The 14319-nt window shown below is 34.8% G+C and overlaps 2 protein-coding genes across 7 annotated transcripts; both read right to left on the bottom strand.

Moving 5' to 3' along the window:
• Positions 1-177: 177 nt before the first annotated feature.
• On the bottom strand, positions 178-6108 carry LOC114755853 (pre-mRNA splicing factor SR-like 1). 5 transcript variants are annotated; one of them, XM_028944739.1, is made up of 6 exons: positions 5987-6108; positions 5028-5341; positions 4554-4634; positions 2424-2495; positions 986-1350; positions 178-944 (listed from the first exon to the last, which is right to left on the bottom strand). In XM_028944739.1, the coding sequence occupies exons 2-6, from the start codon at positions 5313-5315 to the stop codon at positions 500-502; spliced, it is 1251 nt and encodes a 416-aa protein (XP_028800572.1). In that variant the 5' UTR covers positions 5316-5341; positions 5987-6108; the 3' UTR covers positions 178-499. The 5 variants fall into 5 exon arrangements, with proteins under 5 accessions (XP_028800572.1, XP_028800568.1, XP_028800569.1 ...); XM_028944735.1 differs by having other exon boundaries at positions 178-1350; XM_028944736.1 differs by having other exon boundaries at positions 178-1350; positions 6005-6108.
• A 2618-nt stretch (positions 6109-8726) lies between these two features.
• LOC114755854 (cytochrome c oxidase assembly protein COX11, mitochondrial-like) lies at positions 8727-12681 on the bottom strand. Of its 2 annotated transcripts, none has more exons than XM_028944740.1 (8): positions 12562-12681; positions 11995-12117; positions 11256-11619; positions 11121-11173; positions 10469-10541; positions 9888-9992; positions 9148-9228; positions 8727-9072 (listed from the first exon to the last, which is right to left on the bottom strand). In XM_028944740.1, the coding sequence occupies exons 2-8, from the start codon at positions 12072-12074 to the stop codon at positions 8971-8973; spliced, it is 858 nt and encodes a 285-aa protein (XP_028800573.1). In that variant the 5' UTR covers positions 12075-12117; positions 12562-12681; the 3' UTR covers positions 8727-8970. The 2 variants fall into 2 exon arrangements, with proteins under 2 accessions (XP_028800573.1, XP_028800574.1); XM_028944741.1 differs by having other exon boundaries at positions 11256-11599.
• Between the last annotated feature and the right edge of the window lie 1638 nt (positions 12682-14319).

Genomic DNA, 14319 nt, shown 5'->3' with positions numbered 1-14319 from the left:
TGCAATACCTTGTTTATCTACAGGTGAAAAATCCCCGTTGATTATCTGTCAACAAAAATAACTCGCAGAGCACTTTTGCCCTTTTTTTAAATTCATATTTATCATGTTTACAAGAAAGAATATGATCTTCTTAATACGCGCCAACAGCAACCGCCCATAATCCTTCAACAGCCGCCGGAAAAATCAATACAAAGTACAAGTCATTATATTTCCCAAAAACAAAAACGTTTAGCTTAGAGACAAGGGAGCAAGGCAGTTAAAAAAACCCCGAGGTAATATATGAGAACACCTCAGTTTCAAGTTCCAAGGAAAGCTTTCCCCTTGCAAAGTACAGAAAATTCTGCAATAAAATTCTAGCATTACACAACACATCCCTGTAATATTGCTCAAAGCATTTGTGAATGTATAAATTTTGTCAAGGCAGGAAACACGAGAGAAAGATCCAAACTGTTGGGTTCAGAGAAACCAGGTTATCCAGCATTCAACATGCGGAAATCATTCAATACTTCCAGGTAGAGCCACCGAGTCTAATAACCTCTTCGCCGTCATTAACCCTGCTAGAGATTCTTTCCATGTTGGAATCTCCTTTACTATTGTTTCCATCACCATAGATATCCTTAAGTTTTGCCAGATTGCCTGATGTAGATGGCTTCTCCTTGATACCATATTCAGATTGAGGACCACCAGCTTGCAGGCTTTGACTCCTGCTCCTACTTCGACTCCTACTCCTACTACGATAGTTATGGTTGTCAACCCGGCTGCTACCTCTCTCTGCGTACTTAGACCTCCTATCATAATCATAATCAAGCTCGCTCTCTCTTTCCCTATCCCTTCTATCTCTTTCCCAATGCCTATCCCTTCTGTCCCTATCCCGGTCCCTGTATGCACCACGGTCTCTCTCATAGTCTCGGTCTCTGCCCCTCTCTGATTTATAGTCCCTGTCCCTACCCTATAATGATCCCAATCCCTGTCCCTAGCTCGGGACTGATCTCCAAATGTTTCCCTTTCTCGATTTGAATCCTTGTTAGAATATCCATGGCTCTGGCTGTGACTGCCGCTTCTTGGAGATTTCCGTGGATCATCACTGCCATTTCTTTCATGATGAGATACAGTGCGGCGGACTGGTGATGAGTCCCTAGTTGAAGCACGATGCGGAGCGCGCTGACCAAATGAGACCGAAAGGGAAGCTTTCACAGAAGGCGGTCGTCTGGCAGTGTCATCAGAACCATGACGAGTGGATTCCCCTGTTGAACCAGAGTGTTTGGTGGGGAGCTTCAGCTTCTCAAGATTAGCCACAACTTGCCTCATCACAGGAACAGGGATTCGTGGAAACAGGGTGTCAAAGTAATACTGCATGACACAAAAGCAGAACATGCTCATCAATGCATTTCCTCAGGAATCAAAACGATGTGCTATAGAAGCGTGGTCCCAAAATATTTGGTTATGCTAGTCAATAAGGATAAAGTGGGGGCACAATTAAGTGACGGAAACAAAAAAGCCCAAAACCATGAAAAATAAAAAATAAGCATCCACAAATATAAAAACTAAGTAAAAGGAGATAATAAGCATTTAACATTTTAACAAATAAGAAACATTAAACGTACAAGAAGCCTAGTTTAGAAAACAAGGACTCAGGCAAAACACCACCATAAAATTCTCGTTGTTCATATATTTATTGGGGCTCTGTATTAATGTCATATTGTGCTCGATACAGGTGTCTGACCTGTGCCCGACACAGCATGCCCCTTTTTCGAATTTCCTTGCTTTGTTAGGAACTCATGAAGATGGAAGAACTACACAGTATGGGACCCAAAAAAAAAAAATTAGTATTGCACCATAGTTACACATGATAACACCAATAAAAAGAACTGGATACAGAAATTCCCTTTAAAAATAGCATTTATGGCAGTAATCAGAGACTGCAGCATACTAGAAGCATTCGAACTCTCTTTAGAATCCATCAACCATCGTTATATAAAAAGCAAGATTTATAAAATAAGTGAATCACCAGGTTCTTATACATGTTCTTGCTTAAGACAACTCTACAGGAGCAGATCAACAGACATTAGCAGTCAATAAACTATATCCCCATTTGTAAGCATAGAAGATACTGAAAGCACCTCACAAAACAGTAACTCCAAATATGTGATGATAAGAAACGAATCTCCATTTTTAATGCTGTGATGTATCTGGTAGTGGAAGGAGAGTTCTGAAACAGAAATCTCAGTTTAACTAGTTAACAGCTGAGTCGCATGAAATTTTACCTTGCTACTAACAATATCATTATCAAGTGGTCAGGGTATGCTTTGCAAATATCGTTTGATGATTTAATTCTACAATCAAGAAAAAAGCGCGTGCCAGAAACAGAAAAACTAGGAAGCACACCCAGGTAAAATAGTGTGATAGATTTAGTGGTAACTGACCTGTCCAAGAAGTAAGTCACGAACATATACACCCATTGTGGTCATTCGTCCATTGGATCCAGGGGAAAATTCCTGAAATATAGTGTCAAATTTGACATGAAGAATGATATGCATATGGCATACAGAAGCAATTTTACCACTTATTCTCCAAAACAAAATGAAAATCATTATTTAATTTGAATCAAAGCAGTAAAGTCCGAACAGAAAAGTATGACAAGTGGAAACAATGGAATCATCACAACATAGCCACATCACATTTTATCTAATTAACTTCCCAGAAAGAGCTACATATTGTACAATAGAGGCAAAGACGAACAATTGCAATTTGATGAACAGAGGCCACATATAATTAACGAGCAGCACACATGGAGAGAACACTCGTTACCATCTACGTGCTACATCATTTGCAATGAATTGTATAGTCTGTTTGAGGACTAGAATCGCATTAATAAACACCATGTTGGAAGAATATTCCACGAAGATGCCACATCATTCGAAATGAATTGAGTAGTTCTTCTTTCTTTTTTTGAGGTAAATGGATTAAGTAGTCTTTTGTGCTAAATATGTCGCTCAAAAAAGAACACTGAATGTAGAACTATAAGATAAAGTACTACACTCAAGATACCACATAATGCTGCTTTACCTGACAATTCATATCAAAACAACCTTCTACCAAACTGAACTGTAGGGCCACAAACCCCAGCAAAAGCACAAGACAGAACTCTTCCAACCCTGCTAGAAAATCAAGAAACGGAGAATTATTGATTAATGGAAGCCTTCAATGCAAACTAGGCACCCATCCTTCTATTCTATTGACTACCTGGAAATCAGCCCGGGGGGCAAAACAGAACCGAAATTCTGCTTGGCGGTGTCAGTAATTTGAATATCCTGTTATAATCATATACCTGATCTCCGTTCTTATTAAGCCTTTTTCTCATATTGTTGGCTTTTGTTCTCCATTATTTTAGTTATAACCACATCAGTGACATGATTAGACAATATTTTATCTATGTGCAAAATTAATACACATTTTGTACTCTCTCCCATGCGAAATCAAGAATAATTGTATGCATATTATCCAATTACTTCTTTAGGGCCCACTACTTAAATAAGATATCAACTCTAACTACCTACTCCTTACATGCTTGATTGATCTTATAATTCCAAGGACACTGCTAGAATGGTCTTCCCTCCTTTATAATCGGCTGTATTCCATCAATTAGTTAAAAATGAGAAATCCCTTCTTAATACCAACCACGTGACTCTCATCATAGGTTCACACTCCATAATGTCCCTTCCCAATACTTTTCTCTGTATAGAATCAATAAAAAAGTAGTAGAATCGGTCAAATTAAATTCTAAGCCTACAACCTCAATGAATACTTATTACAAGTCCATTATTTGTGGAATTCAAGACAGCACAAGACTCAATCAAAGACAAGTGTCAAATATCACATCTCCAGATTTATGAACAACACATACATGAGAAGAATCAAAGGGCACACTGATTAGTGCTGCTTATTTTGAAACAAAGAAAGGGAGAGATATCCAAGTCACCACCCGACTCCACCATCCACTTATCCCTTTGAAACATAATAAACTTCAATTTCAAGATCAATGCCTTACGATAAAAAACCAGAAATCCTCAATGATCCTCAATATATTCAAAAAAATTAAAAAGGGTTGTGAGCTCTCTACATACTTATTCATTACAGACATAGGCAGCGATACTGCTCCTTTGCTGCATGAAATTGTCCTGAAAAAACTAGCTATCCATACACCTAATGTTCAGGTAATATTACTTGTCCTGAGGCATACACAAAAATCATCTCTACAATCTCCGGAACCCCACTCTCCTAAGTGGGAAAAAAAGGCATAAATTAAAAAGCCTATGCGTTGAGCATCAACATATCATCGGAGAGAGAAGTCAATAAATCAATAAAATACGTAATTTAAAAAAATGTATACCTTCTACAGATGGAGCACATATGAACACCAAGCATACAAGAAAAACTAAAGTCTAAATAGATTCATTCCACAAAACAATCATACAAAACCCCAATAAATACCACTGCAATAGAGATTTCCAGAGCTACAAGAAACCAAAGATCACAACTGAGTCCCCTCATACCTCTTCATCTTTGACATATGGCTCAAACCAGTTCCACAGCGTCTTGGGGTCAGCAACGTATCTCAAGTAGAGAAACCCAACCTGCAAACACATTCAGAGAATTACACAGCATGCACACACCAGCTTAGGATGAAACATTGAATGCACCATGAACAAGAATTTCACACATACAGTAACACAAGCCAAAAAAAAAAAAAGAAGGAAGCCAATTATATAAATGTACAACAGAACACAGCTTCATCATTTTGATGCTAAGAGAAGTTGGGATCCAGAGAAAGGGCATATAAGATGGAAATTAATGCAGTTCAACTTCGACCATAATGAAAATATCAAGTATACTTCATCGGGATACATGGTGAATATAAGCGTAATCAAAGAAACAGATAAATCACAAGCATGCAACTCAAATATGACAGCACAAAGTTTCAGTAAGTTCAATAAAATACACCAGAAGAAAAGGCCAATACCACATACCGCTCTAATGTAAGGAGAATCAGGGTGTTTCAACAGCCCGTGCATTTGTTTGACAGTGAGCTTCATTGTGAAAAATTTGTAAAGAAGACAGAAGGAAGTAGAAGGACCACGACAATTCCCTGTCATCCATGGCTCCACATGATCAACTTGATTGTAAATCTCGTCAATGACTTCATGGTATGTTTTTAATCGGTAGAGTTCCTTGAAGTAATCAGAGGACAGAATATTCATACAAAGAACTTTCTCTATCAAGGAATCAATTGGCCTGCCACAATTCTGTATCTCCATAATGGATCATGAAAGATAATGTGTCCCTACAGTTAAATTAAATAATATCAGCTCACAGCTATGATACGAAGTCAGTGTCAGAATCCCATTCCAACAGCAAATGACAAATAAATCGAATTTTTGAACATGAATGCAGGTTAAAGGAGAGACAAAAGAGTTGACCAAAACGAAAGATTAACCAAATGAAGCATATAAAAAATCATTTATGGAGCAAATATAACAATTAGGAGGGCGTACAGCTGATTTTAATTCAGAAAAATCATTGGCAAAAATATTAATCCCCTTGCCCAAAAGTCATTAATTTTAGCAACAATCTATGGATGAATTGTAAATAAATAAGCATATACGTTAAATAGGATGACCAATTCAATACGGGGAAAGGCGGTTAATATCAAAAGAAACCACGTCATTTGAAAAAAAAAAAAAAAAAAAACCTTCAAAACAATAAATAATGATTCTGACGATTAATGAAAGGTACGAAGTCAGATTTTTGAAGAACCCTAGTGTTACAACAAGCATTTAAATTTGAAGTTTAAATACAAAAAAAAAATCAATGAAAAATCGCGATTGGCTCCAAATTTGAGATTAGGGTTTCAAAATCCACAAACGATGTGTGCAAATTAGCGTAGAAAGCACGTAAAAACGTCTTTACAAAGTAGCAGGAAATTTACAAGGATCAAAGCACCCACCGAGAGGAACAAGCAAGTAGCAATAAATTCGACACGGATAGAAAGAGAGAGCTGAAGCCCGACAACACGAGCCGGAGTCCCCGACGCTAATGAAGCCAAGATTGGGGAGGGAGGAGAGCAGAACGACGGACAAGTGGGGCTAAATACCAATAGTAAACTTGGTGGAAAACCGAACCGGAAACCCGGTTATAACCCGGCCAGTCAAACCGATGGTCCAGTGCATTTGACTGTTATTTTCCTTTTTGGTAATACTCCATGTTCTAAATATAAGAGTTAGTTGACTTATTTAAATAAATTAAAAAATAAGTTGAGTTGATTATTTATAATAAATAGGTATTATTTTTTCTAAAATATCTTTATTAATCAAGTGTATTGGCTAAAACTATTATTATTAAAAAGATTACATTAAGAAAAATACATAAATATAAAAGACAAAGTGGATTGAGGTTTTATGTTTAGAACAAAAATAAAATTCAAATAAGATGTTATATCAGGGATCTAGATTATATCACTATCTCAATATCATATTTGACTATTGCAAATTTTTCTTATCTCAGAAATTTTTATTTTGTTTTTTTCATCTTAACAAAAGAAGCTCATAGTGCAGCCATTACATTTAGAGGGGATGGAACTCGCAACTTCTTACTTAAGCTAAAAATTAAAAACCCGAACCTGATCATTAGAAGATCACTTGTCTCCAAGATAAATTTATAGTTGAAGTCTTGTAAATTTTCGTAGATTTTATAACTAAAAAATTAATACACACACATATATAACCTTATAGTTTTACATGAATTTTAATCGGCTTTATGTAGTTTTTTTTATCAGGCTTTCATAGTTTTCTTAATTGAGTATTGATCTTTATAATTTATTTGCAATAAAATCATCAATAACTAATTACGTGGCTCTCACCCAACTTATACTTGGATTAATACCACATGGATCAAAATAAATCAAAATCATTTAAATTACGGGTTATAAATAGGTTCAAGGAGACAATTATGAGTTTTTTTTTTTGGCCAACTTGAGACAATTATGAGTATAATAATTTTTTTATGTTGATAATAAATAATTTTATTCTATCATTTTATTTTTCAAAAAAAAAGTTTGTATTTTGCAGCAACTTACATATTGTTTAATCTACAGTCACACCAATCTAGTTAACAAATTATGATATGCACTAATACGCATAATTAAGAAAATTATATGAACTCGATAGAAAAATTACAAAAACCTTATTAAAAATTAGATAAAATTATAAGGAGTAACGAATTAATTTTCCCACCATATTATACTATAATTTATGTTCATGTGCCCAATTTGTATCTTTCTCCCTGGGGAAAAAAGCCTTTAACTTGTATTGATTTCAAACATTTTTTCAAATTGAAGTTTAGTCACACTCACCCATTACTTACACAGTGTTAACTTTGTTCGACTTACGTAGGAACAAAACGCTAGTCACACCGACTGATCTTGTCATTAGAGGTGAGAATCAGGGCCAGCCCTTTAGGACTGACGGGTTTAAAAGGGCAGGCCCTCCAGGGCTGAAATTTCAAAAATACCTCAATTTGTTAAGCCTAACCCTTAAACTACAGGACTCAGGGTCGGCCAGCGGGCTTTTGGCCCGTTTAAGGAAAAAAATACTATTTTTTATATTTACCATTTTTTTATAAAACAATAAAAATAAACCAATGAAATTATTAAAAAAAGACATAAATATGAATAAAATTAAGTCACAAATATAAAATATCATCATATATAAATATCCATCAACATCCAAGAACATTTAAAACATTTATTAACAAGATAACAACATCCAAAAGTTTTACCTATAGTGCAGTTGTGCAATAAATAAATACTATCATTATTCTTTTGAAATTTCATCATCACTATAATTAATTACTCTTTTTCATAAGTATGTTTTTCTTTTTTAACAAAAATATCAAGTTTTTCTTCTTTGTAGGAATTTTACTTTTAAATTTTACAATCTAGTTATTATTTTACTTTAATGTGATAAACATTATTGTTGAAACTCGTAAATTTCTAATTCAAATTATAGAATCACAAGTTATATAACTATAAAAATACTCTCTTATCAAATATATATATAGTTTAAAAATATCAACGCATATAATATAAATCAAATCATTATTAAAGTCCAAATTAACCCATTTTTTAAAAATTTAATTGGATAAATTATTATCTAACACTAAAATTAATTTTAAAATGATAATAATAACTAAATATTTAAAATATTATTAACAATGTAAAAAATTAATAACATTAGAATTATATAAAAAAATTTAAAAAATATAAAAATATAAAAGGACTTAAAAGGGTCAGCCCGCGGCCCTCTAGGGCTTATTTCCCATTTGAAGGAAAAAATATCAAGCCCGGCCCTCATAATTTCAGGACCTAAACGGGCCAGCCCGACAGATTCAGCCTGTTTTTCTGGCTCTACTTGTCATCAATTCAAACTTGTTCTATTTTCTAGCTCTCTTTCTTGATTTTTTTCAGGAAATGGATTATTATCAACATCCAGCTATTCTTTTCGCTGTCCCATGTATTAGTTCTTTTTTCCTTAAAAAAAATTCAATCCAATGCTCAGCTTAGAGCCTGAGATTGTAAATCAGAACATGGCAACGTTCCATCCAACAATTGAGTAGCCTGATTGAAAGCATAAATGAGTTAAGTAGAAATAATATCCAGCTCCACGGGTGAATAACTTTATGTGCTAAAAAACTTCCACTTTTCTTTTCTTTCGTGGCATAAAAATACTGTAGATAAGCTCTAACATCTAAGCATGCTTTGTTGTTATTGAAACCGAAGTTAAAAAAAATTGGTATGAGACAAGACAAGACAAGAAAGGCTTCCATAATTTAATCGTTATGAATGTGCTAATCATCGTTTGATCTTTGACTTTGAGCTGCTATTATAGCTTCATGCAACAATTCTTTGAGTTGCTCTTATTCTTCTGAGACCTTGAAGAAGGTATAGGATAATATGATGTTGTTGATACCATCCATTCTAGGATCTGACTCAAACTCCGGGTCAATATAAAAGAATACCTACGGTAAAAGCAGCATGATATCAAAAAGCATGATCAACATTTTAACACCAAATTTCTGTCTAGCAACACTTACAGGCATGTCAATCTGCTCGCCAGGAAGGAGTCGCTGCTCCTCAAAGCAAAAACATTGTATTTTATTGAAGTAAACTCCAGCCTGGATTAAAAAAAAAAACATAATTTCACGTTTTTCTTCCATGACTACTTTGGGGAAGTGCAGAAGCAGAGAATAAAGAAGAAAAACTAGTTACGAGAGATGAAAAATAAAATTAAACCAATTATCTAAAGGTAAGATTCTCCATAAGCTTGGATAAATGAGAATGCCCAGAGAGAAGAGAATCACAGAAGACATCTAACAAGGCTTAAAAACTACAAGGTTCTTAAACCAAGTCTGATGAGCAAACATCATCGAGGAGGGGGGGAATAAGGCTACAAAGATGACGTAGACCCAGTACAAGAATACATTCCACACCCACAAAAAAAAAAAAAAAAAAATCGGAAGCCTGATCTAATTTATGAACTGCACTTTGCGAGTCAGGATTCACCTGGAGAACCAGGATCCAGATCAAGCTCATAAAATCCTAACAACATTCAGCGCCCTCCCCCCCTCTCTCTCCTAACAGAAGAGGAAAAAGAAAAGGAAAAAAAAAAAAAACAAGAGAAATAACAAAAACAAAGCAGAAGTCATCCTAGCCATCAAGAAATCCAAGCATGCAGAACAGAGCGTCTTTCATAGATAGATAGATAGATAGATAGATAGATGGCAGATTTAAGCACATGAATTCTGTCTTCATAAAACAAAGTATTCATGAATACCTTCATAGGAGTAACATTATATGTAGAAACGCCAACAATTGGAGTCGAGCTTTTGTTTTCGGCTGTATAAAATGCAAGGGCACTTTCTCCAGGCTTGACCCTAACCTGAGAGAATAAATGAATAGATTACAATTTCAACTTCTCTTTCTTCTCTCTCTCTCTCTCTCTCTGTGTTTTTTTTTTTGTTTTTTTTTATTTGTATACTTCATGATGCAATGTGCACTAACACTTGGTATCAGTTAAATTTTAGTAAACTTCTGATAAGAGGACAGGTGGCTAACGCAGAGGATCCAAACTCAAAGTAGAAGGTACAAACATAATCGAAACATATTTGTTCCCTAAATGATTGAATTAGGACAAATAAGCCCTTTCCATAAAATCTCGGACGTTTCCTCACACAATTAGCTTTTACACCCTTGTTGCACTGCCAGTGTTAAAACTTCAAATCAAAGGCTAATAATAGAAACAAATTCAAGATTTTTATGTTATAACAGAAAATTTCAACAACTAATATCATATTCTAATTTTTATTGGATATACAGATATTAGCAAGAAGTTCCAAGATGTTAATTAAAGAAAACCTCTCTCTGAGTAGGAGTAAACTTCCATGGCATACCATCAGCAACATCAGCATTGAACTGCACCGCAATTTCCCTAAAAGATATAAATTGCAACTCATCAAACCATTAACACTTGAAAAGAGACGGCCGCCATAAAAATAAGTTCTAATTGAGGCATGTTGAATAAAATACCGTAAGCAGATTTCATATAGATAGTTAAAGATTAATAAAAGCCAAAGGAAAGACCATCCTAGGTTGTTGACACTAGATCATCACGCATTACCCCTTTGACGTATCAATAGTAACAACCCATAATAGACCAGAAAGAGCAATTTAACTCCCAGTTTAAAAGAGGCTGATTCCTTGTGTAAAGTTCTCTTCGAGTAAAGCATAAAGCTAAATAATGTATTTGCAGGCCAATTTTCCTTGGCTTTCAAATTTATCTAGAGTTTAGAGAATACTACAACAATATCCCAATATAAAGGAGGAAATGCGGAGGATCAAAGAAATTGTATCACGACGTCACATTACATGAGCACAAGAATATGTCAAAAATGATAAAGATGATTATGTCAAAATGATAAATGTTGTTGGAACTTGAACAAGAAACTCAAATGCATAATTCAACAAACAGACAAACAAGAATGACGACCTTTAGAAGCCATAGCAATACCTTGTAGTGACTGTATTGTCTCTATCATGTCGAGCAATTTTCTCTTCAACAGTCTGAATAAGATTAAAATGTAGTAGTCAGCAGACAGAAAAACTGACACTCTTTTTTGAAAGGGGGAAAAAACCTTAATCAAACCTCACGCCGCTGAACAGTGCCTCCGTAGCCAGTTGCTTGACAAAATCTCCTGTATAAGGGAACTGCAGCATAACTACTTCCAACCATTGCAACAACCAAAGCACTTAAATATATGAGCATCTTTCGTGATTTCTGTTCTCTGGACACATGAAAGGATGAGAACTGTCGAAAACCAGGCAGAGCACATGACATACTCCCATTCTTTGCAACCAAAGCTGAAGAACGGTGAATCTGATATAGAGACTTCGTACTAAATTGCCTCAGAAAATTTGAGGGCCATATATTGCAAGATAAATTTCGCGGAAATCCATTAATAGAATTAGTGAACGTCTTGCTTGACCCTTCTGTAACATTAAAAAGGCACCTGAATCATAAAGAAGGTTATCAAAAGTACTCACATAAAAATAATGCTAACTCTTTTCACTTGTTTGGTCAAAACGAGAAGACAGGGGAGGGGAAAACATTAATAGAAAGAAGTAAGATATGATTTTCTAGTATTTGATAAATAAAACTAAGCGCAGCAGAATTTTATGCATCTGTTGGAGAGGCATAAGAGCATTTGTTCATTTTGCAAAAGGCCACGAAATTTAGCACATGGCATAGAAGATGTGTCCAGTTTCAATTACAAAAAAGCTTCAGAAGATTTCCCCATAAAATTTTTATCAACAATCAAGGAATGAAAAACGAATATATATATATATATATATATAATCTATCACTGAATACAGTACTGTATTACCTGGATTCAGGGGACAATTGCTGCAAATTCTTAAGATACAGCGAGACATGGGATCTCTTAATTAGCCTTGAACACAACATTTTTTCCGGGACTGAGTTTCCAGCAATTAAAGGACATTCAGCACTATTAAGAAGAAGATAAAATGAAGGTGAGAAATGATAACTGAACTTTATTAGTAGCTGCAAAAGTATGACTAAGAAAAAATTGATAAGTTAGAGTATAGGGATTGAGAATGCATAGTTCGCGATTTATTCTGGGAATATCGAATTGAGCTAATTATCGTCTCATTTCGAAGCTCAAATATTACTTTTGCACGGAATAAAATAGCTGAAGGAATCTAAGATTGAGCTTGAATCTTTGACGTTATTGTCTCTGATTACTCCTAAAGGAGGCTGAGTTAGCTTCCGTTGCCAAATATTCGTTCGGGATGTTTACAGTTGAATAATGTCAGCATAAACAAGTGAGCGAAATGCATTCCCGACTCGAATGACCAGAGCACGTAGGCGAAGAATCATTTAATAATAGCGCCGACAACCCAAGAAGTAACGCGATAGAAGAAGAGATTACCTCGATGTGCTTTCACTTCTTGGAGCTGATTTCAATCTCTTCGACTTTTCTCAAGAATGCTCTATGCTTCTCAGCTCTCTCTTTCCTTCCCTCACCCCTTTCTCCCACTTTGTACCGATGATTCGATCAAGTGCAAGGAGCTCGAAGAAACTCATTCACTGAATCCAGAGGGGTTTTTCTTGGGCCAAATCCAGAGGGGTTTAAGACAGCAAGAAGACCAGATCACGGACCAGCCACAAAAGAACTACATTACCTACAAAGCCCATAGTCATTTCAGACTATCCTAAGTTTTATGCCCAAAGATCCAATGGCTCTTGACAATAGAGGGAAAATACACAAAACCGGTCATAGTTTAAAGCCTCGATGCAGGAAATGGCCTTTTTCCACCAAGCCCATTAAGTTACGGACCCCTTTTTTAACATATGAATTTTTTTTTAGCATAACATGTTATAATTAAAAAATTTGCCAAAGACCATAAAAATTACCACGGTCCTTAATATAAGACTTATTTAACTAATTTGATTAGATTAAAAAAATTAGGTAAAATAGTTAATTATAAGAAATGTGATACGTTTTTCCTAAAACACCATAATCATCTTTCTTAATACCCCTTCTCCCTCTTTTACTTAATTATGGTTGAGGGAGTATCCATAAGGGTAATTTAGAGAAAATTGATAAATATGAGAAATGAGTCTTCTATTTAGGATCAAAACTAATTCAACAATTGGGTTCTATATTAAGAACTGGAGGGAGTATTTACCAACTGGATCCAACGATACTTGAATCAGGCTTAGTTGGACGGTGATATATTAAAAAAAAAAAAGACTTGCATTAATTTGAAAAAATTGGCCAAAAATTTTCCTATTAAAAAATTTATTGGTGATAGGAACATGCTAAATTTTTATACATAAGAAGTACTGGCACCTTGCAAATTTTGTCAACACAAAATATTTTGATTTATATTTTTTTTATCAATAAAAATTTTAACAAGAGACGTTGCCCAACTTTTTTTTCTTATTTTGGGAAAACTGGGGAAATTTCAGCAGGGTATCTTGGTAATTTTATTTTGTTTAATATTGTTTTGCTCAAAATATAGGCCTATGAGGAAGTGTGTTCATCACTGAAAGAAAACTGTCCGGAACAAATGGGTCCAACTTCATGGCCAGTTTTTATAATTTTGAATTGCATTTTGTTTAAAAAGGAAAATTGATCAGGATATTTTATATATATCCGCTAAATTATAGGAATTCTGTGTTTGACTTGTAGCATATTTGTACGTAGGAATTAATTATTACAGTTCGAAAATCTTCAAAATTTTGGTGTGCTGTGACAAATGTGGAGTAGATGATGAACGAAAGATTTTCGGGATTGAATTAGGCAAGTATTGAGGTCGTCTTTTAATAGTTGAAGTGATGATTACTGGTGTTGGTTTCTTCATAAATGCTTCGATTCTTCACTAATGGTTTATACTAGCTAGTACTTCATACTCTTTTTGGTTGGTTTTTTTTTTTTTTGGACGAACTTATTATAAGTTGTTCTCCACTCTTCTGTATTTGGTTTTGATTTTTGTTTTACCTGACTCAATGATGCTTTACGTAAATTTTCTTTCGATACCTACTGTTCAACAATAATTTGTCACTCATAGTCTTGCAGGCGTTGTGCCTGCTAAAATGCCTAAACGAGTTTCATGGACTCCAAAGAGAAATCAAGGAATTGGGGATTGAGTTATGTGGGGGGAACACACTGTTCATTTCTCAG

The sequence above is a fragment of the Neltuma alba genome, unplaced genomic scaffold (assembly GCF_004799145.2).
Source record: "Neltuma alba isolate B1F8T4 unplaced genomic scaffold, ASM479914v2 tig00010342_pilon, whole genome shotgun sequence".
Taxonomy (NCBI): domain Eukaryota; kingdom Viridiplantae; phylum Streptophyta; class Magnoliopsida; order Fabales; family Fabaceae; genus Neltuma; species Neltuma alba.
Note: the sequence above shows the minus strand (reverse complement) of the source record. Positions and strands in the feature narration are given on the sequence as shown.